The sequence below is a fragment of the Dama dama genome, chromosome 18, assembly GCF_033118175.1.
Source record: "Dama dama isolate Ldn47 chromosome 18, ASM3311817v1, whole genome shotgun sequence".
Taxonomy (NCBI): Eukaryota; Metazoa; Chordata; class Mammalia; order Artiodactyla; family Cervidae; genus Dama; species Dama dama.
In genome coordinates this window covers 58096035-58119652 of record NC_083698.1, presented here as the reverse complement: position 1 = coordinate 58119652, position 23618 = coordinate 58096035, and the positions used below count along the sequence as shown (strand labels likewise).

Here is a 23618-nt window from a genome sequence, read left to right as displayed (position 1 = left end):
GACGGAGGTTTCTCAGGGAAAGAAATATAGACTCACCTGATAATCAATCAACTGCACCCTGGCTAGTAAAAGGACAAAATCCCAGTGCATAAAGACGCACACACCACACTCTTGACTGCGGCACAGTTTACAGCAGCCAGGACAGAAAAGCAACAGAAATGTCCATCATGAGAGGCAGGGACATAGAAGCTTAGGTACAAACACACAAAAGAATATTACTCCTCCCAAATAAGAAATGGAATAATGCCATTTGGGGACACATGGCTGGACCAGCAGAACATTATACTGTGTGAACGCAACCAGATGAGGAAAAAATACTGTAAGGTAACACTTATAGGTGAAAATTCAGATTTATGAAGACAAGAGCAGCTTTGAAAACAAGAGATACTACAGAGAAAAAAAAACACCATATGGTGCCCCAAAGGAGAAGGTGCAGGAGCAGGACATTCCATTAGGTCATTGGGATTAACAGGTACCCAGTCACAGATGTGAAATATATCCTCAAAGAGGACCTAGTACACGGCACAGGGAACTAAAGCCTAACAAATCTGTGGAAAAGAAGCCTAAAAAGAGTAGATCTCTATCTATCTGAATCTGAATCATGTGGGTGCACAGAGAAAATAAACATGACACTGTAAATAAGCTATACTTCAATATAAACTAAAAATTAAATAATAAAAAAACCATGCCTACCCTCTTCCACAGGATGTTCATGGTCCCGGTGGATACACAGCCAACTTGGTCAGAACAGGCTTGTGTCTGAAGGCAGGGCTGGCAGAGGGCTGAAGGAGATGGGAAGGCTGTGCCAGCAAATGACCTTGCTTGGAGCTGTAGGGCCTGGTCCTCTTTGAATGGGACCACAATCTCCAGATCCAGCAGGCACATCCCACAGCCTATTTTTGCCCAGTGCCCACCAAGGCAGGTGGACTCCGCGGACTGGAAGAGCTCTGAAAATCCGCCCGGTCTCCTCCTCTTCTGCTGACGGCTTCCCTATCTCGAGCCTCCTTCCTTAGAGCTGCCCCAAGTGCGGCTCACACCAACATGCACAGGCATCTTCGCGGGTTTGGATTCACCCGGGGCAGCAGAAGGGAGAAGAAAGAAACACAGACAAGCCCTGGGCTCTGTGTTTTGCCCCATTCCACTCGTTCACAACCCAGGGAGGGGGGGAAACACCTTGCAGAATGACTCTGGATGCCTGCGTCTGAAGAAAGCCTGCCCCGGTGGCCATTTCTCATAACTACACCCGTAAAACAGGCACTGAGGAGTACACCATGTATGCAAGGACCATGAGGCAGGAAAGCACACCTGCCATCCAGAAATGTCCTGGCACAGGTATGAGAATGGAATTCATAGGAGGGCAGGCTTCCAAGAAGCCAATTTCAAGAGGTGTATTTTCATCACACCCTCTTATACACAAAAAAAGTTTCCCAGGAAAACACACACCATATTGCTCCTTACCAGAAAACTGCAAATCAAAAGAAGTGTATTCCCTTACTGTCAACAAAATTCCCATCACTGAACGACTACACATGATAGGTGATGGAGAGGGGCCTGCACAAAAAAGAACTCTCATACAATGTGTCAGGAAATGGAGACTGCTAACAGACATCAGCAGAACAGGATGGAGGTTTCTCAGGGAAAGAAATATAGTCACCTGATAATTGAACAATTGTACTCCTGGATGGTAAGGGACAAAACCACCATGCATAAAGATACATGTGCCCCACCCTTGACTGCCGCACAGTTTAAAACAGCCCGGATGGAAAAGCAACAAAAATGTTCATCACTAGAGGCAGGGATATAGAAGCTTAGGTACAAACACACAAAGGAATACTACTACTACTGAAAAAACAATGGAATAATTCCATTTGGGGACATATGGCTGGACCTGCAGAACATATACTGTGTGAACAAATCAGAGAAAAACATATTCTATGATAACACTTAGAGGTGAAAAGTAAGATTTAGCCAAAAAAAAAAAAAAAAAGAGCTTGAGAGTACATAAGAGGCTCACAAAGAAAAAAAAGTCCATGTGATGCCCAAAAAGAGAAGGTGCAGGAGCAAGGAATTCCATTAAGTCATTGGAATTAACAGGTACCTGTTTACACACTTGAAACAGATCAATACAAAGGACCCGGTGTATAGCACAGGGAACAGGATGAAAAAACACTGCCAACTCTAGGGGAAAAGAAGCCTAGGAAGAGCTGATCTCTATCTTTCTGATACTGAGCCACGTGTGTGCACAGTTAAAATCAGTGCGACACTGTGAATCATTTATACTACAGTATCAACAAAAACTTAAGATTAAAAAGACAATGCCTGCCCTCTTCCACGGCATCCACACGGTGAGAGCAGGCCTTTGTCCCAAGCCAGGGCTGGCAGAGGGCTGAAGGATCTGGGAAGGCTATGCCAGCAAGTGAGCTTGCCTTGGACGTGTAGTGCCTGTTCCCTTTGGATGGGAGCACAATCTCCAGATCCAGCAGGCACGTCCCACAGCCAAAGGTGCCTAGTGCCGCAAAGCAAGGTAGACTCTGTGGACTGGAAAAGCTTTGAAAAGTCCCCTTGTCCCACGTCTCCTGGAGGTGGCTTCTCTATCTCTAGCCTCCTGCCTTAGAGTCACCCCAGGTATGCACCACAACATCGTGCGCAGAGCTCCTGGAGCAGTTTGGATGTGCTACGGCTGAAGAAGTTAAAGGGAAGGCAGGCAGAGGACGCCTGGGCTGTGTGGCGTCATACTGCATCCTCATTCGGTTGGGTTCTATGTGGCCTCAGCAGCGTCCGAGTCCTTGCGACCTTATGGACTCTAGCCCGCTAAGCTCCTCTGTCCTTGGGATTCTCCAGGCAAGCATACTGGAGCGGGTTACACTGCCCTTCTCCAGGGTATCTCTACTCTCACTTATGACCCAGGAAAAGTAAGTTTCAGAAGGCTCTAGTTTCTTGAGTCACAGACTTGGGCATCAATAAAGCCTGACGCCATGTGGCTGTTTCTTATAACTACACCTTTAAAAAGGCACAAAAGAGCACATCATATTCAGAAAGATTGGGAGCTGGTGAAAGATACCTGCCTTCAACACATGTGCTGGGGTAGTTGAGAAATGTAATTTATAAGAAAGCAGACTTACGTAGCCAATTTCAAGAGGTATATGTTCATCTCGCAGTTTTAAACACAAAATTGGCAGAAGATAATATGCTCTATTTGGGTTGCTATTGGAGAATTGTAGATCAAAAGGACAACTAGATATATCCCCTGGCAGTACTCAGAATGGCCACCACCACAGAGTCTTCAAAGAATAAAAGCTGGAGAGGGACACTGAGAAAAAGGAACCCTCCTACCCTGTTAAAAGCAATGGAATCCTGAAGCAGCCACGCTGCAGAAACAAATGGAGGTTACTTGAATACTAAAAATAGGGGCACCCTATGATCCATCAATCTCACTCCTTGGCAAATATCTGGCAGAAACCCTGGTCTAAAATGATAATGGTAGCCAAGTGTTGATCATAGTGCTCTTTACAATGACAAACGTTAAGTTTTCATCGTTGTTTAGTTCCTAAGTCGTGTCCAACTCTTATGATCCATGCACTACATGCAAGTAACCTAAATATCCACTGACAGAGAAGGTATAAGGAAGATGCTGTACATATTTCCAAAGGAATCTTATTCAGGCATTGAAAAGGATGAAATAATACCACTGGCACCAACTTGAATGGACGTGAAGATTGTCATACAGAGTGAAGTAAGTCAAACAGAGAAAGAGAACTATCATCTGAAGTTGCTTACATGAATCTAAGTAAGATTGATAGAGATGACATAATTCATTGAAGTAGAAAGAGATTCACAGACTTAGAAAACCCACATATGGTTACTGAATTGTAAAGGTGGAGGGCAAGGATAAATTAGGAGTTTGGGATTGACATATATAACCTACATTATTAAAAACAGATAACCAAGACGGACCTCCTGTATAGCACAGCGATTGTGCCAATATTCTCTAATAATCTGGGGGAGAAAACCTGAGAAACTATGGATACATGCATATGTATAAAGGAACCATTTTGCTTCATATCTGGAACTAACAACATTGTTTATCAACCATACTTCAAATAAAAACTAAAAGAAACAAATAGGACCTAAATAAAATGAAACTTTCTGCACTCCTGAAGAAACCAAAACAAAAGGAAAGATCACCTACCCAATGGGAGAAAAGATCTGCAAAGGATCAACCAAAAAGAGATTAATCTTTAAAATATACAAAGAGTTCGTGCAGTTCAGGATCAATAAAAGCAAACAATGCATTCAAATCACAGGCAGAAGACCTCAACAGACATTTCTCCAGAGAACACATGCAGAACTAAGAGGCATGTGGATATGCTCAACATCACTAATTACCAGAGGAATGCAAATCAAAACTACAATGAGATATCATCTCTCATCAGTCACAACTGCTATCATCAAAACATCTATGAACAATAAAAGCTGGAGTGGGTATGGAAAAAACTGAACCCTAACTATTGCTGGGCATGTAAACTGGTACAGCCAGTACAGAGAACACCATGCAGGCTCCCTAAGAACTAAAAACGGAAATACCACATGCTCCAGCAATCCCACTCCTGGCACGTCTGCCTCAAGCCACCGTTCAGAACATACAGGCAGCCCATTGTGTTTTCAGCACTGTTTACAGTAACTGACATGGAAGAAACCTATTTTTCCATCAATAGAATAAGGGGTAAAGAAGATCTGATACACATGCCAAATGGAATAGTACTCAGCCATAGAAAAGAATGAAAGAATGCCATTGGCAGCAATATGAATGGACCTGGAGATTCTCATACTAAGTGAAGTCAGTCGAACAGGGAAAGACGAATATCACTGGAAATTACTAACATGCAGACTCTAAAAAAAATGATACAAATGAAATTATTTACAAAACAAAAACAGACTCACAAACTTAGAAAACAAACTTAGGGTTATTACCAAAGGGGAAAGATGGAGGGCAGGGACAAATTGGGAGTTAGAGACTTATAATACATTATGATACTGACAACAGATAGCCAAGAAGGACCTGCTCTATAGCACTGAACTCTGCTCAATAGTCTCTAAAAACTGAAATGGGAGAATTTGAGAAAGAAGAGATACATATACACGTGTAACTGAATCAATTTACTGTCTACCTGAACTAACAGAACATTGTTAAATCTACTCCAAATTAAAATGAAAATTGAAAGAAACAAATAAGATCTAATTATTCTCAAAGGCTTTTGCACAGGTAAGGAAACCATGAACAAAAGACAACCCACACAACAGGAGAAAATATTTGCGAAGATTAATCTTGAAAATATACAAAGAGTTCACGCAGTTCAATATAAAACAAAACAAACACCACAATCTAAGAATGGGCAGAAGACCTTAACAGACGTTTCCCCAAAGAAAACACACAGATGGCCACAAGGCACGTGGAGAGATTCTCCACACTGCTAATCATCAGAGAAATTCAAATCAAAACTACATCAGGTATCACCTCACATCAACGCAAATGGTCATGATAAAAAATCTACTAGACATGGGATCTAGAGCGATTTCCTGTATATAAAAAATAAAAGAGCTGAACTAAACTAAAAAAATCTATAAACAATAAATACTTGAGAGGATGTTGAGAAAAGTAAATTGACAGCAAAAAGTAAATTATGGAGGACATTATGGAAATGCCTCAAAAAAATTAAAACTAGAGCTACCATATGATCCAGCAATGCCACTCCAGGGCATATATCTGGTGAAACTATGGGTAAAGTATACGTGTACCCCAATGTTCACTGCAGTGCTAATTTATAATAATGGAAGAAACCAATACGTCTACTGACAGAGGAATGAATAAAGCAGATGTACATGTATACAATGGTATATATATCACTCAGCCATTAAAAAGAAGCCAATTGCAGCAATATGGATAGATCAGGAGATTATCATCCTTAGTGAAGACAGAGAAAGACAAAGATCTGATATCGCTTATATAGTACATAAAAAAAATGATACAAATCAAGTTTGCATCTGTTTGCAAAACAGAAACAATCACAGACTTAGAATACAAACTTATGGTCACCAAAGGAGAACGGTAGAGGGCAAGGATAAACTGGTTGTTTGGGATTAACATGTCCACACTGTTATATTTGAAACAGATAACCAGTAAGGACCTGCTGTATAGAAAAGGGAACTGTGGTAAAATTCTGTAGTAACCTAAATGGGTGATGCACTTGGAAAAGAATAAATATATGTATATGTGTAACTGAACAACTTCACTGTACACGTTCAACTAACACAACACTGTTCATCACAACACTGTTCATCAACTGTGTGCGTGTATGTGCTCAGGTATTCAGTCACATCCAGCTCTTTGTGACCCTAATGCGCTGTGGCCCACCAGGCTCCTCTGTATACTCCAATATAAAATAAATCTTAAAAAATAAATTAGAAAAAGCCAAAAACATTAGTATGACAAGAAACAAAAAGCAAAGTGTCCAAGATGTCTCCCTATTATAAGAGGTTAAAGAGACACTGCTGCTAAACGTAATGCATGAACAGTGATTAGATCTAGATTTTTTTCAACACCTGTAAAGACATTTTTGGAAGAGTTGGGAATATTTAAATACGGTATATGGAAGAGTTGATACTGCTGAATTAAAATTCACTTTCTTAAGTGTGATAATGATACTGTTTTAAGTAGAAGAGAATGTTTTTAGTCTCAGGAGATGCATACTTAAGTTCTTAAGGAATGAAATGTCAAGTGTACAATCTGCTTTTAAAAATTTATAGAGAGGACTTCTCTTGGTGGTCCAGTGGTTAAGAATTTTCCTGCCAATGCAGAGAACATGGATTCGATCCTTGGTGCAGGGGAGATCCCACATGCCATGGAACAACTATGCCCATGAGCCACAACTACTGAAGCCAGTGTGCCTAGAGCCTGTGTGCCACAACGAGAGAGGCCACCCCAGTGAGAAGCCCACACATCACAACTAGAGAGGGGCCCTCACTCGCTGCAACTAGAGAAAAGCCACAAGGATGACCTGGTGTTGTAGCCAAAACAAACCAATGAATAAATAATTTTTTAAAAAGTCACAAAGAGGGGACTTCCCTTTTTGTCCAGTGGTTAAGACTTCATCTTTCAATGAAGGGAGTGTGGGCCCAATCCGTGGGCAGGTAGCTAAGACCTCTCATGTGTCTCTTGCCAAAACTCCAAAAACATAAAAAAACAGATGCAATATTGTAACAAATTAAATAAAGACTTAAAAAATGGCCCACATTAAAAAATAAAACAACTTTAAAAACAAAGTCAGAGAGAATAGCATCAAGAAAGTGAAAAGACATACTACAGGAGAAAATATTTCATTATTTGGTAAGAGATTTGTATCTATACTATACAAAAAAACTCTTACCTCAATAATAAAGACAAACAAAGCAATTAAAACTGGGCAAATGATCTAAACAGTTCTCCAAAGAAAATACATGAATAGTCGATAATCACATGACAAAATACAAAGTATCATCAGCAACCTGAAAAACCACGAGTTAACCACTTTATACCCACTAGGATGGCTATAATAGTAATTAAAACATGAAGATGGTAGGTGTTTTGGAGGACATGATGTAATAGAATTCCTCATGCACTGTGGTGGGACAGTAAAATGGTGCACTTTGGAAACACCGGCAGCTCCTCAAAAGGTTGGGCACAGAGCTACCTATAAGCCCCAAATTCCACTCCTAAGTATACACTCAGGAGAATTAGCAACATAAGCTTGTACACAAATATTCATAATAGCCAAAAAGTGGAAACAACCAAAATGCCCATTAACTTGTGAAAGAATAAATAAAATGTAGCATATGCATGCACTGGGACATTATTCAGCAATAAAAAGGACTGGTGATACATGCTACAATATGAATGAACTTTAAAAAGACGCTAAGTGAAAGAAACCAGCCACAAAGGATCACATGTGATTCCACTTACATGAAACATCCAAAACAGGCAAAACTAATAGAAGTAGATTAATGGTTATTTATCACTGGGAACAATGGGGAAAGAGAATAGGGAATGCCTGCTAATAGGGTAAGTTTCTTTTGGGGTGATGAAATGTTCTGGAATTAGACAGTGGTATTGTCTGCACAACTCTATGAACACTATAAACACCACTGAACTGTATATTTAAAATGGATAAACTATGTATCTCAATAATACTAAAAAGCAAAAATGGAAAAACGTTAACAACTAGTGAATCCAGAGGAAGGGTATTGTAAGTGTTCAGTCCATCATTATTTCCCAATTTCTGTAGGTTTGAAATTTTTCTTAAGAGATGAGCAAAATAATGCTAACAAAATGTGGTTTGGGAAAATCAGCACTGACCTCAAGTAACAAAGGTTTAATTTTTCAAAGGTGAGTGGATTCAATGATGGGAAGAGCAGGAAGTGACCAAAATCAATAGACAGTTACCCAATAAATCACAAAATCTACAGTTAAGGCAAACTCACCTGGTTGAGAGGTATCAGTCCATCCCCTCTTTGCTCGTACACAATAATCCCATCTCGTATTGGGGTCCTTGACAAACTTTCCAATATCTCTGAATAGTTCACAAAAAGACATCTGGCTGGCGCGATAAACAGTGTAGTAGAGGAGGGCAGCCCTCCACAAAAAGGGGTCTTTTCTAAACAGGACACTGTGAATACTTGCCAATCCTTCCTCTGTGGGGTTGTTTGGCTTTAGTTCAAGTTTTTTACGGCCAGTCCAACTGTTCCATGGCTGCTGAAGGTTGTTAATACCTCGAAAATAATGTGTGCCTATGGAGAAGAAAAGGCACATGAAAAGCAAGAAGTGCATTCTCATTTTAATTTGTCTCCAAGAAAAAATTCTATCAACAGTTCTAAAACCAAATTGATGGTACCTAACAAATCAAAGCAGAAAATGGCCTGACCCTAATGCCTTTGGGTTTAACCGAGTACACTGCCTTCAGAAGGATTGTATTTCTCATTAGAAGAGGTATAACTTTTAAGGCAATTTATTTTCTTTCTAAGAGAAGAATTATAGACTTGATATTTTAAAGAATCTCAGAGGTCACTTAATTCCATTCCCTCAGTTGAAGGTGGGTGAACTGGCAGATGCGTTACCGTCTGAGCCACCAGGGAAGCCTGAAATGAAATCCAGAGGAGTTAAATGACTCTCCATTTGCATAATACCCTAAAAAATTTAATTTGAAATGAGACACTAATATTTTCACTTTCAGTTCAAGTGACACCTAACAATTTCATCACTTTTTGCCAAATATTACTAAGAAAAAAAATTTATAAAAAAACAGGTGCTTGAGGTAATTTGTTATTACAGCTGAATAAATGGAGAAGGGCGGTCACCTACCTATTTCATGCCTCAGCATTCCTTCCAGCCAGTGCTCTCGTGCAGTGGAAACATTGATGGTCAGCGTCGGACATCCATTTACTACTGTCATGGAAGCTCGGGAAAGCAGGTCCTCAGTGAGATGAACTACAATCTAAGAAGCACAAGTTAAAATACACACACACACAAAGACGAAACAAAGAAGGCAGGGGGAGAAAGTTTTCACAGACAATAACAGACCCATAAACTAACACCTTTTTCTTTTGTTTATACCAAGAAACCAAGAAGCTGAAATGCAGAATCAATCACTTTGACCCTTGGAATTTTGAGCTTTTGGAAACTCAAGAACCTTTACTAGATTGAAAGAAAAGTAGACAGCTATGCAGAGGAAGGCACAGAGAATTGAAATTGTGCCTCTGCTCTGCTCTGAAATATAGTCCCTGGGATGAAATGATGCAAAGGAAGGTGCAGGAGCCAGAGTCCTTGTCACTGCTAGGTCAAAGCTTATTTTGAGACTGAACACTAGGAACTGGCCATTAATAAGAAAAGCCACTGTGGCAAATCTCTTCCTTAATAAGTTTCATAAACCAATTCATATACTCCCACAAGCTACACAAAAATGGTAATAAGAGGAAAAATAGAAAAAACTGAACACACAATTCAATGCAACAAAAACTTAAACTTGTATTTAAGTAGAAATCTGGATGACTTATTTAATGAGTAAAATAATGCTGGGAAAACAAAACCCGCAGGAAAAAAAAAAAAAACCATGTAGCACTCACTGAAAGTTAAAATGTTCAGTCAACTCATCATATTCACTCATGATTTCATACCTCACCCATGCAGCCTTCTTTCACCATGTACTTCCTAACATGACTCCAGATTCGCGTTTTAGATAGCAGGCTACCACCAGTGGCCTGTTCAAATTTTTCATAACTTCCATACTTTTGTAAAGTCAGTTCCATAATATTGATGGACTGTAAAAGAAACAGAGATAAAGAAAGTAAACTGTCTCTAATTACTCTGATGTGAGTAATGAGCTATATGCTTGTCATGACCTGTTCTGTGTTTACTGATTTACAAATTAAATTGTAGCTAAGGTAACACATTTTTGTAATCCTAAAGAGTTTTCACTCATTTTCACACGTTTTTACAAAACACTTATGTACATACTTCTTAGCACGGGATAAAGGGGCTCAAGCACTGCACATGTCAACATCTAACAGGCTGAGCTCTCCGTTTCTCTTAGGCTTCTCTAAGACCATCTGGTGGTTTTGCAGAACTCAGAAGGTATGTCTCCAGACTAATTGCTAGTATGTAATTACCACTTGGATAGAAAAAAAATATTTCCAATTTTTAAGAACACACAAAAGAATCAACCATTCTTCTGTGATGATCCTATAGAACTTGATGTTTTCCTTTGGCAGAAAACACAGTCTCAGCATTATTAAAAATACTTTTTATCTTTCATTCAGGGCAGGGTACTATCTACTTTTCATTCTTCATAAATTTTCACATGAAAAGAATATGAATGTTGAGATCTTTTTCTGTAAACAGAAATATACAGAAAGAAAGACTAAAACTAAGAAAACTGGTAAAAAATCACAGATGATCAGCATCTACGGGAAAGCCACCAGAAAGGTAAACATAAGAATGGAAAATGCTATTGAAAGATCTTCTGGAAAAAAACATCTAGAAAATTCACATATATATCTTATATGGATGGTGACAGAAGCTAGAAAATTCAGGTATCTGTTATATTAAGTCTAAAATTTCTAGCTGTCATCAGACTAGTAAAGAGATGAAAAGTACAGCCTCTAGAGTCACACTACCTGAGCTGACATCCTGGCTCTGCCACCTTCTGGCTGTGTGACCCTGAGCAAGTTACTTATTCCTAAGCCTCCTCATTAGTAAATGAGGATAACTACAATAATGTCTACTTCATGGTTCTGTTGAGAAAAACTACCAACCTCTGTAAAGCACAGTGGCAGATACAAGTAGTCAATACATGTCAATTATTACATCATCATTGTAATCATCACCAGTATATCATCATTCTTTATAAATATCACTGTAGATGACAGGCTTAGCACAAAAACTACAGTAAAGTTCAGGCACTACAAGTTATAAGTAAACATATATATCCCCACTGGAAAATACATATTACTAATAAACTAGGCATGAATCATCAAGTTATCATAACAAGAAATGGCTTCAACAGGTCTGCCTGGCTTCTATTCCCAGAGTTGTTATTATGAAAAGCCTTGCATTTCATATTATAGCATGCATGCTCAGTAGTGTCAGACTCTTTGCAACCCATGGACTGAAGCCCGCCAAACTCATCTGTCCCCGGAATTTTCTAGGCAAGAATACTAGAGTGGCTTGCCATTTCCTACTCCAGGGGATCTTCCAGACCCAGGGATTGAACCCACTTCTCCTGCACTAGCAGGCAGAATTCTTTACCACTGTGCCACCTGGTAAAACCTTGGTCCAAAAGCCAGAAGCATCGGAATTGTCCTGGAAACTGGTTTCAACTTCAGAATTTTGCCTGCCTCCAAGATGCACGCATACTGAATCAGAATCTGCGTTTCAACAACATTCCCCAGGTGATTCAAGAGCACAGTAGAAAGCTAGAAGGGTCTCAGAGAATGGGAACACAGCAAATAACCCAGAGGCTAATTTACTTATCTGATAACCAGGATAATTAAAAGAACAAATTAGCACATAATTAAAAGCCCATTTTAGCAGATTAGCTAAGGTATTTGCATACAGTGGTCTAAAGGTCACTAGTCATCAATATACCAGAGTTAGAAGAAAGTGAGAAATTTTGCCTTATTCCATAAGAGACAGAAGTGGTACTTCTATTTTGGACTTACATTTAGACCTAAAAAAAGCTAAAGAAATTTTTTATTATAACTTGTGCTTATAAGTTTTAAAAAGTATCTACTTAATTTAGGAAAAACTAGCTTTTCTAGCATATGCTTACTCAGTAGGAAAATGTTATTATCTGGTTACTATTATAGCAGATATAAACCAGTCTAGAGAATTTAGAAAAACTTAAATACTGGTGATCCTAGTTATCACCAACAAACGGTACTTAATAGAATGCTACTAAGAATTCACATTCATAGTAAGTATGCATTTATATTCATAATAGGGAACAAAGATTTGATTGAAAATTTATCCTGAAAAAGTACCCTAACAAATATAAGATTTAAAAATTACATTGGCAGTTTAACAACACTGGGGAAACCTTATTCCTATCAACTATTAAAACATCAAAGAAAGAATAAAAATAGTGGGAGCTTTTTTGGAGAAGGGATGTACTTTTTCTATCAAAATGACATACAACAGCACATCATTTCTTTCGCTGCATGACTTACATGCACCAGCATGGTACCAACCCTACATGGGAGCTACACAGATGGTCCCAAAAGCTTAGCTTAATATGTCATATTCAATCCTTCTTCACTGAAGTGCCCATCCTGTTGTCATCTCTAGTTTTTTTTTAATTAGTTTTCAACTGGTCCAACCTAGACACATTTGTCAGTGATCACACAGATTTCTAATATCCTTCACTGGCTTCTCAATCCATTTGCATTAGACTCCAACATAGAGAGACAGTGGTTGGACAGGTGAATAAATTCAAGTTTTAAGAGACAAGTCAGCAGTGTTCATCAGTTACTTCATCAGTGAGTATTTTTGTGTGACAACAACTTTTGCTTCATTATGCAACCTCCTACAGGCCACAGAGATTTTACAAGTATGATAACTTTGGAAAAAAGAAAAGGCAATAAGCAATTTTAAAAGGCACAAAGAAGCCTGGAAGGATACACCCAAATGCTACGTGATATGATATTCATCTTTGGGAAAGGGTAATGTGCTACACTGATGTTTATTTGCACTTTACAGGAGTTTTTTTAAATTGTTTACAATATGCAAAGGAAAAAATCATTTCTTCTAGCTTCCCTGAGGTATGAGTGACAAATAAAAATTGCACAATGATGTATTTAAGGTATATAATGTGATGACAATATATATATATATATATATATACACACACATACACTGTGGAATGAATACTACAATCAAATTAATTTACAAATCCATCACCTCACATATGCAGTGGGAACATCTAAGATCTTAGCAAATTTCAAGTATAAAATATATTATTATTACCTATAATTATTATGCTGTATTTTAGACACCCAGGATTTATTCCAAGTTTATAACTGAATTTTGGTACCCTCTGATCCACACCTCGCCACAAGTTTTTATTTTTTAAAACAGGAAAAAAAACGTTCATCCTTTCCCCCTAGAGCTCAGAGAATCAATATCTATACCACTTTGAGAATCAAACTTTCACACACCTTCACATGGTTAATACGTTTAAGAGGCAATAAATTTCATGTCAAATCTCTCTTCTCCATTAATATCATTTAAGTCAATCAGAAAACTACATCTCCCAATATTATTTGGTGGGAGATTCAAACAAGCATCAGGGAATTCCCCAATCATCACTTTCAATTTGCCATTCAGAATATCCCTTTCCTATCTTCAAATATATCTCCACCATTTCTTTAACTTCCAATAACATTCAAGTATTAAAAGAAAAAAGGTTCAAGTTAATTTAACCAATTTAAAACATAAATCACATATCTAATTAAAGATCTTTCACCTCCCCTAGGCAGGGCCTGGTCTGGGGCCTAAAGAACTTACACTGGGAAAGGAAGGCATAATCAGTGATTTGAGTCCTCCTCATTTCTCCCCCATTTCCCTTCAGTATATTGAATATTCAGTACTTTTAATATATTCTGTGGCTCAGCAGGTAAAGAATCTGCCTGCAAATGTAGGTGACATTGGAGATGTGGGTTTGATCCCTGGGTTGGGAAGATCCCCCTGAAGTAGGAAATGGCAACCCACTCCAGTATTCTTGCCTGGAGAGTGCCCTGGACAGAGGAGCCTGGTGGACTACAGTCCGTGGGGTCACAGAGAGTCGGACATGACTGAGTGACTCTGTTTTTCGTTTGTGTACTCAGTATACTCACTATAGGAAGGAGGAGTGAACAATTCCTGTGTAACCGGTTCAGCTGCGGTCCTTCTCCCTTGACTATAATGCAATGGCAGGCCTTTTACAGAAGGTGCCTCCACTGCACAGCTCAGCTCACTGACCAACCTCCTTCCAACAGAATCTATGCAAGAAGCCCCCCTGAAGTGAACCACTATCAAAACAACTTTTACAAAATTTAAAAGCACAACAGACCTTCATCAAAAAACAAGAAAAAATCTCAAGGAAACAACCTAACCTGGCACGTAAAAGAAAAAGACAAACATACAAAACATAAATTCAGCAGAAGGAAGGAAATAATAAAGATTAGGGAGGGCTTCCCTGGTGGCTCAGATAGTAAAGAATCTGCCTGCAATGAGGGATACCCAGGTTCGTCCCCTGGGTCAGGAAGATCCCCTGGAGAAAGGAATGGCAACCCACTCCAGTATTCTTGCCTGGAGAATCTCATGGCCAGAGGAGCCTGGTGGGCTACAGTCCATGAGGTCACAAAGAGTTGGACACGACTGAGTGACTAACACATTCTTTCAAAATTCTAAAGGGAGGGGATAATGAGCTTTTAATAACAATGATGATGATGATAATCCCTCCTTCCTAGAAAATCCTTATCATTCAGATAGCCCTTGCACTGGAAAACCAAGGCAACTTGACAGGACTGAGCAACTGACAACTTTCACTTTCTTCACACTCCCTGGTGGCTCAGTGGTGAAGAGTCTTCCTGCCAGTGTAGGAGATGCGAGTTCAATTCCTAGTCTGAGAAGATCCCACATGCCTTGGAGCTAAGCCCATGCGTCAGAACTATTGAGCCTGTGCTCCAGAACCTGGGAGCTGCAACTGCTGAGCCCACACGCCTCAACCCCTGAAGCCCACAGTCTGCAAAGCCTGCGCTCTGCAACAAAAGAAGCCACAGCGAGAAGCCCACGCACAGTGTAGGCCCCACTTGCCATAACCAGAGAAAAGCCTGAGTGGCAATGAAGACCCAGCACAGCCAAAATAAATAAAATTAAAAAAAATAAAGATTAGGGAGGAAATAAAATAGATATTAAAAACAACAGAAAAAAATCAACAAAAACAACAGCTGGTTCTTTAAAAGGGTAAACAAAATTAACCTCTAGCCAGGTTCACGAAAAAGAAATGAGAGAGTACCCAAACAAAATAAGAAATGAAAAAGGAGAAATCTTGAGTGATACTACAGAAATAGAAAAAAAAAAAAAACATAAAAGAATACTATGAACAATTACATGTCAACAAATTTGACAACCCAGAAGAAATGGACAACTTTCTAGAAACATACAGCCTGCCAAAACTGAATCAAGAAAAAGATAATTTGAAGAGATGGATCACTAGAAGTGAAATAGAATCTGTAATCATAAAGAAAACTTCCTACAAATCAAAGTCCAGGACCCGATGACTTCACAGGTGAAGTCCACCAATCATACAAAGAAGAACTAATACCAGTTCTTCTCAAACTCTTAAAAGAATGAAGTGGAGGGAACATTCCCAAAGATGTTCTATGAGGCCACCATCACCCTGAACCAAGACCAAAGACACCATCATAAAAGAAAATTACAAGCCAGTATCTTCAATGAATATAGATGCAAAACTTCTCAACAAAATATTAGCAAACCAAATCCCAACAACATATAAGAAAAGATCACACACCATGACCAAGTGGGATTCATCCTCAATTCACAAGGACGGTTCAGCATACACAAAATCAACCACATTACACACATTAACAAAAGTCAAAAACCACATCTATCTCAATAGATGTAGAAAAAGCACTTAACAAAATTCAACATCCATCCATGATAAAACTCTTATCAAAGCAGGAACAGAGGAAACATATCTCAACATAATAAAAGACATTTATGACAAACCCACAGATAATATAATATTCAACAGTGAAAAGTTAGAAGCCTTCTCACTAAAATCTGGAACAAGTTAAGGATGCCCACTCTCACCACTTCTCTTCAACATTGTATTGGAGGTTCTAGCAGCAATCAGACAAGAAAATGAAGGAAAGGTATCCAAATTGAAAAGGAAAACATAAAATTGTCACCATATGCAGATGATATGATACCATAAATAGAAAACCCTAAGGACTTCACACAGTTCAGTTCAGTTGCTCAGTCGTGTCTGACTCTTTGTGACCCCATGAACCACAGCACACCAGGCCTCCCTGTCCATCACCAACTCCCAGAGTCCACCCAAACCCATGTCCACTTGGTCGGTGATGCCATCCAACCATCTCATCCTCTGTCATCCCCTTCTCCTCCTGCCTTCAATCTTTCCCAGCATCAGGTCTTTTCAAAGGAGTCAGCTCTTCACATCAGGTGGCCAAAGTATTGGCGTTTCAGCTTCAACATCAGTCCCTCCAGTGAACACCCAGGACTGATCTCATTTAGGATGGACTGGTTGGATCTCCTTGCAGTCCAAGGGTCTCTCAAGAGTCTTCTCTAACACCACATTTCAAAAGCATCAATTCTTCGGCGCTCAGCCTTCTTTATAATCCAACTCTCACAACCCTACATGACCACTGGAAAAACCATAGCCTTGACTAGACAGACCTTGTTGACAAAGTAATGTCTCTGCTTTTTAATATGCTGTCTAGGTTGGTCATAACTTTCCTTCCAAGGAGTAAGCGTCTTTTAATTACACAAAAGCTAGGCAAAACATTCTCTGACATAAATCATACTGATATTTTCTTAGGTTAGTCTCCCAAGGAAATTGAAACAAAAGCAAAAATAAACAAATGGGACATAGTCAAACTTAAGCTTTTGCACAGTAAAGAAAATCATTTTTTAAAAAATGAAAAGATAACTTATGAAAGAAAATTTGCAAATGATGCAACAGACAAGGTTGTAATCTTAAAATATATAAATATTTCATACAACTCAACAACAAAAAACCCAATCAAAAAATGGGCAGATGACCTTAATAGACATTTCTCCAGAGAAGACATACAGATGGCCAGCAGGCACATAAAAAGATGCTCAACATCACTAATTATTAGAGAAAAGTAAATAAAAACTACAATGAGGTACCACCTCACACTGGTCAGAATGGTCATCATTTAAAAGTCTACAAAAGTCTAGAACAAATGTTGGAGAGGGTGTGAGGGAACCCTCCTATGCTGTTGGTGGGAATGTATGTTGGTTCAGCCACCAAGGAAAGAAGTATGGAGGCTCCTCAGAAAACTAGAAATAGAATTACCACATGATCCAGCAATCCCACTCCTGGGAATATAACTGGACAAAACTATAATACAAAAAGATACACGCACCCCTATGTTCACAGCAGCATGGCTCACAATAGCCAAACTATGGAAACAGCCTAAATGTCCATCAACAGATGAGTGGATAAAGACGGTGTGGTACATATATATGATGGAATACTACTGAGGCATAACAAAGAATAATGTCATTTGTAGCAACGCGGAAACTACTAGAAATTATCATACTAAGTGAAGTAAGTCAGAAAGAGAAGGACAAATAGCATATGGTGGTAGTGGTTTAGTTGCTAAGTCATGTCTGACTCTCTGTGGCCCCATGGTATAGCCCGCCAGGCTCCTGTGTCCATGGGATTTCTCAGGCAAGAATACTGGAGTGGGTTGCCATTTCCTTTTCCAGGGGATCTTCCTGACCCAGAGACTGAACCCACGTCTCCTGCACTGCAGGCAGTCACAGGTTCTTTAGCACTGAGCCATGTGGAAAGCCCCATATAGCATATGATATCACTTATATGTGGAATCTAAAATGTAGCACAAATGAACCTATCCATAAAACAGAAACAGACTCACAGAGAACAGACTTGGGCTTGCCAAGGGGGAAGAAGGGAGAAAGAGGGAAGGACCAAGAGTTTCAAGAAATGGTGCTGGAGACGAATGAATAAGGAAGCTGTGGTACATATACACCATGGAATATTACTCAGCCATTAAAAAGAATTCATTTGAATCAGTTCTAGTGAGATGGATGAAACTGGAGCCCATTATACAGAGTGAAGTAAGCCAGAAAGATAAAGAACATTACAGCATACTAACACATATATATGGAATTTAGAAAGATGGTAATGATAACCCTATATGCAAAACAGAAAAAGAGACACAGATGTACAGAACAGACTTTTGGACTCTGTGGGAGAAGGCGAGGGTGGGATGTTTCGAGAGAACAGCATCAAAACATGTATATTATCTATAGTGAAACAGATCACCAGCCCAGGTTGGATGCATGAGATAAGTGCTCGGGCCTGCTGCACTGGGAAGACCCAGAGGGATTGGGTAGAGAGGGAGGTGGGAGGGGGGGATCGGGATGGGGAATACATGTAAATCTATGGCTGATTCATGTCAATGTATGACAAAATCCAATACAATATTGTAAAGTAATTAGCCTCCAACTAATAAAAATAAACGAAAAAAAAAAAAAAAAGAAATGGTGCTGGGATAATTAGATATAAATAAAAGAATAAAATCAGACCCCTACCACATATCATATACAAAAATTAACTCAAAATGTATCAAACACATAAATGTTAGAGCTACACACAAAACTCTTAGAAGAAAGCATAGGCACACGTTTCATGACCCTGTATTAGGCATTGGTTTCTTAGATATGACACCAAAACATCAAATAACAAAATAGGTAAGTTGGACTTCATTCAAATTAAAAGCTTTTATGCTTCAAAGGTCACCATCAAGAAAGCAGAAAGACAACCCACAGAATGGGAGAAAAGTTTACAAATTTCGTATCTGAAAAGTGACGTATCTAAAATATATTAAGAATTCCTATAACTCAATAATAAAAATACAAATAATCCAATTAAAAAATGGGCAAAAGATCCAAACACAGTTCTCCAAAGAAGATATACAAATGACCAATAATCTCATAAGAAGATGCTCAATATCATTAGTCATCAGAGAAATACAAATTAAAACCACAATGATATATCAGTTCACACCCAGTAGAATAGCTATAAACACAAAAACGAGTTGACAAAAAAAGAAGAAAAGAGTTGACAATGATGTGGAGAAACTGAAACTCATACACTGTTGGTGGGAATGTAAAATGATGCAGTCATTTTGGAAAAGTTTTCCTTAAAAGATTACACACAGAGTTCCCATATGACCCATTATATACAATCTCTGATCTCCTACCATATGACCAACTACCATATAATCTACTATTAATACTAGGTATATACCCAAGATAACCAAGAACATGTTCACACAAAAGTCTGGACACAAATATTCATAGCAGCGTTGTTCGTAACAGCCAAAAAGTGGAAACAATCTAAATATCTATCAACTGATGAATGGACTAATACAATGCAATATATATATGGAATATTATCCAATAATAAAAAGTACTGAAACATGCTATGATATGGATTAATCTTGAAAACATGCTAAGTAAATGAAGCCCACAATGAACCACATATTGTATGACTCCATTTATCTGAAAGGTCTGGAACAGTTAAGTCCATAAAAAGAAAAATAGATTGATGGTTGTCTAAGGCTGGGTTGGGGTGGGAGTGTTGGTGAGAAATGGTGAGTCACTTCTAATGAGTACAGGGTTTCCTTTTTCAGGTGATAAAATGTTCTCAAATTTGATAGTGATAATCACTACATAATCCTAAGCATATTGACAATCACTTAACTGCACACTTTAGATAGATTAACTACATGGCATGTGAATTATATCCTCATATAGCCATCATTTAAAAAACGAATAGTAATCAAACAGCACAGTATAATATTTAAACCACTAATTCAGAAAACGAAAAATCTCTGTAGAAAACTTACAGCACTATCTTGTATGATATAGAAAACTTTCTGAAAAATTTCAACCCTGTTGAATGATCTAATTTTGGTTTACTTGCTGATTCTGTTTGCTGTTTAGCAACTTGGAAATCTCACCATCAGTCAAAAGCCACTTGAACAGTCATGTGCTAAAAACCTATTTCCCTTTTCAAATGCAGCTTTCATTCAATGAAAAACTACATACAATAGGGACACTGATACAATATAAGCCTTGATGACACTGTGGAAAGACAAGAAGTCAAAAGATCTGGTTTTATGTTGGTGCCCTACCTTTTACTGACTGCGTGACCTTAGGTCTGTCATTTTACCTTTCAGGTTTAGTTTCTTCAATAGCAAAATGGAGATGAAAATCTTTGCCCTACTTACCTAATAGGGTTGGTGTGAGGATGAAATTAGAGATAGACACCGAGAGTAAAAGAGGGGAGGGAGAGAAAGAGAGAGAGAACTTGTTTTGTAGTCTATTCCCCAAATGACTGTGGGCTTCCCAGGTGGCTAAGTGGTCAAGAATCTGTCTGCCGGCAGGGGTTTGATCCCTGGGTCTAGAAGACTTCCTGGAGGGGGAAATGGCAACCCACTCCAGTGTTCTTGCCTGGGAAATTCCATGGACAGAAGGGCCTGGCAAGCTACAATCAATGAGGCCCCAAAAGAATAGGACACGGCTTAGAGACTAAACAACAGAGGAAACAGAAGAGCATCCTTATATACCAATGTTTTTAAAAACACTGAGCTGTCCCCCCAAAGAAACATCCATGCCCAATGAACTTGACCCTGAGTCACAAATTTGGATCTACTGTCTGTAGAGTATTTCATTGAATTTCTAGCATACCATTAATAACATCTTTCATTCATTCATCTTTATGGTTACTTTCTTTCTGCCAATCCCTGCTTTTATGTTTCTATTTTAGAATCTTTTAGAATCTAATTCCAAGCCTGGCCATTAGACTGACAGAGATTACACTGAAATTTACATAGTTTAATAATACTCTGTTGGATGTATGAATAAAATGTTGTGAAAACACAGAAAGGTAAACTAAAGTGGGGCTCTAGAGGAAACAGATGATATTCCAGGTAAAGGGGGATAATATTGTCAAAAGCATACACAAAGCAAAGAAAGTGAAATACAGAGCTTTTAGCCTAGACAGGCACCAGGAACTAATTTATTTAGTGCTAGGAACCCTGTGAGATTCTGGGAACAGTTGAAATAAATAAAATACACTTCTATAAACAAGGTTAGTCTTGTGGTAAACGCAAAAAAAGAAATTTAAGGATGATAACAGAGTGATACATGTCATGACAGATAATCTGCCCAAGATGCTGCGGGAGTATAGAGTTGACTTGGGAAACCTTAGCATGCGCTAGATCAGGAAACATGAAAGACCTGTAGGCCATGATAAAAATTTTGGACTTTATCCTGAATTATGACGAGCTCTGAAGTTTTGCAGGAAGGAAAGTGACACAATCAGATTTGTACCTTAGACACTGGCAGTGGTGTGGAGAGCAGGAGAAACTTCATTTGCCAATAATTCAGTTTTCTATAAGATAGACTGTTAAATTGTGACCAGATTATAATAAAAAGAAAAATGCTTCAAAAAATTATATTTTACATATGCAGAACCCAGGAAACAGATCCAAGATACTGAGTCTGCCTTCAATGAAGGACAAGTGAAAGAACACAGCAGGACAAAGAAAACCGTCACCTACAGCCGTCCCCTCAGTCCCCTTCTGCTCTTCTCTCATCAGGGCTGGGGTGGTTTGGATGTATACAGTGTTAAGTGGGAGAGTGAGAGGGTAAATGCTACGAAGAGAAGATCTTTGTAAACAGTACATAGTACTGCAAACTCTTCACTACCTACAAGGAAGAAGGAAGATATTCAAGCTGTTTTGGAGAAAAGAATTTGTTAAGACAAGAACCTGAGATTGCAGGTTAGGCAAGTTTTCAAAGGCACATCAATGAAGTGTTTCAATGAGTCATCAAGGTCATACCTTCTTCTAAGGACACACAATCTGACTGGGGTGTTTCCATCTCTGTAAGAAAATCTTCCTTGATATTAGGTTAAGAAATGACCTTACGTCTCCAATCTAATACACAAAACTACTATGAGAGTTACTAAACTCAAAATAATCTTATAACTAATGAATCTAGAAAAAGGTTTGTGATTTGCTCAACAAAAAATTATGTCACCTAAGCAGAAGTATAGTTTAAAGAAGACTTGCTTTTCCCTCCCCCTTTATTGTCTGGACAACTTGAGGTCTACTAACACAAAATACCTTAATACTAGTACAATTAAAACATGGCCTCAAAGAAATTTTATATCAAGACATATTATTATCAGTGAAGGTATTTGATTTCCAATGGTGTTATTTCTACCAAAAAAGGAAAATGAACACTTGTCTTGTTTTAGAACACAACATGATTTTATGTATTTATTATGCACGCATTTTAATCTAACAATAAATTACCCATCCCATTTTCACTATAAACTCCAAAAGCAAGACATTTTCTAAGGACCATATTTAAAAATCTTTATGTTATGCTATCACTGGCCTCAAAACAGAGCTTATGGGTAATAGATCTAGTCAATCAGAGGTGGCAAACTGGCAACCCAAGGGATGACTGTGGCCCACAAACACGCTTTCATTGGTTTGAACAACCTTTTTTTTTTTTTGAGTTAGTTGTCAACATTTATAAATTAGAAGACTTTGTCTAAAATTCAAGTTATCTATCTTCTCTTACAATTTCTGAGGATATGATACACTAGATGCAAACTGTAGCCCAACTGCTATCTGGTTGCCAGTTTCCTACAGTGCCCAGACAACTCCCTGCAATCATTTATGATCCCTGCTCAGATCTTACAGGCATGTGACCCTAACTGTACAAAGTCTGCTAACCAGGAAGAAAAAAAAAAATTGGAATTTATTTCCTAGCATAATGAAGTTGGGCTTCACTGATAGCTCCGTTGGTAAAAGATCCACCTGCAATGCAGGAGACTCCAGTTCGATTTCTGGGTTGGGAAGATCTGCCGGAGAATGGATAGGCTACCCACCTCAGTATTCTTGGGCTTCCCTTGTGGCTCAGCTGGTTAAGAATCTGCCTGCAATGCAGGAGACCTCGGTTTGCTCTCTGGGTTGGGAAGATCCCCCGGAGAAGGGAAAGGCTACCCACTCCAGTATTCTGGCCTGGAGAATTCCATGGACTGTATACTCCATGGGGTGGGTCACAAAGAGTTGGACACGACTGAGCAACTTTCACTTCACTTCATAATGAAGTTGGTCTATCGAGATATTTACTTTGAATATTTGAACTCTATAAATGAAAATGCAATGCTATGCCACAGAATGTTAAGCATTACGTTATTCCAATTCAG

The 23618-nt window shown here is 38.7% G+C and overlaps 1 protein-coding gene across 2 annotated transcripts in view; it reads right to left on the bottom strand.

Annotated features, from left to right (window-relative positions):
• MATCAP2 (microtubule associated tyrosine carboxypeptidase 2) overlaps positions 1-23618 on the bottom strand; it is a 69794-nt gene that overhangs the window by 11984 nt on the left and 34192 nt on the right. For both annotated transcript variants that reach the window (XM_061165373.1, XM_061165372.1), the window contains exons 3-5: positions 10204-10347; positions 9392-9524; positions 8515-8820 (exon numbers count right to left, since the gene is read on the bottom strand). In XM_061165373.1, coding sequence (XP_061021356.1) covers positions 8515-8820; positions 9392-9524; positions 10204-10347 — 583 coding nt within the window. The remainder of the gene's footprint in view (positions 1-8514; positions 8821-9391; positions 9525-10203; positions 10348-23618) is intronic.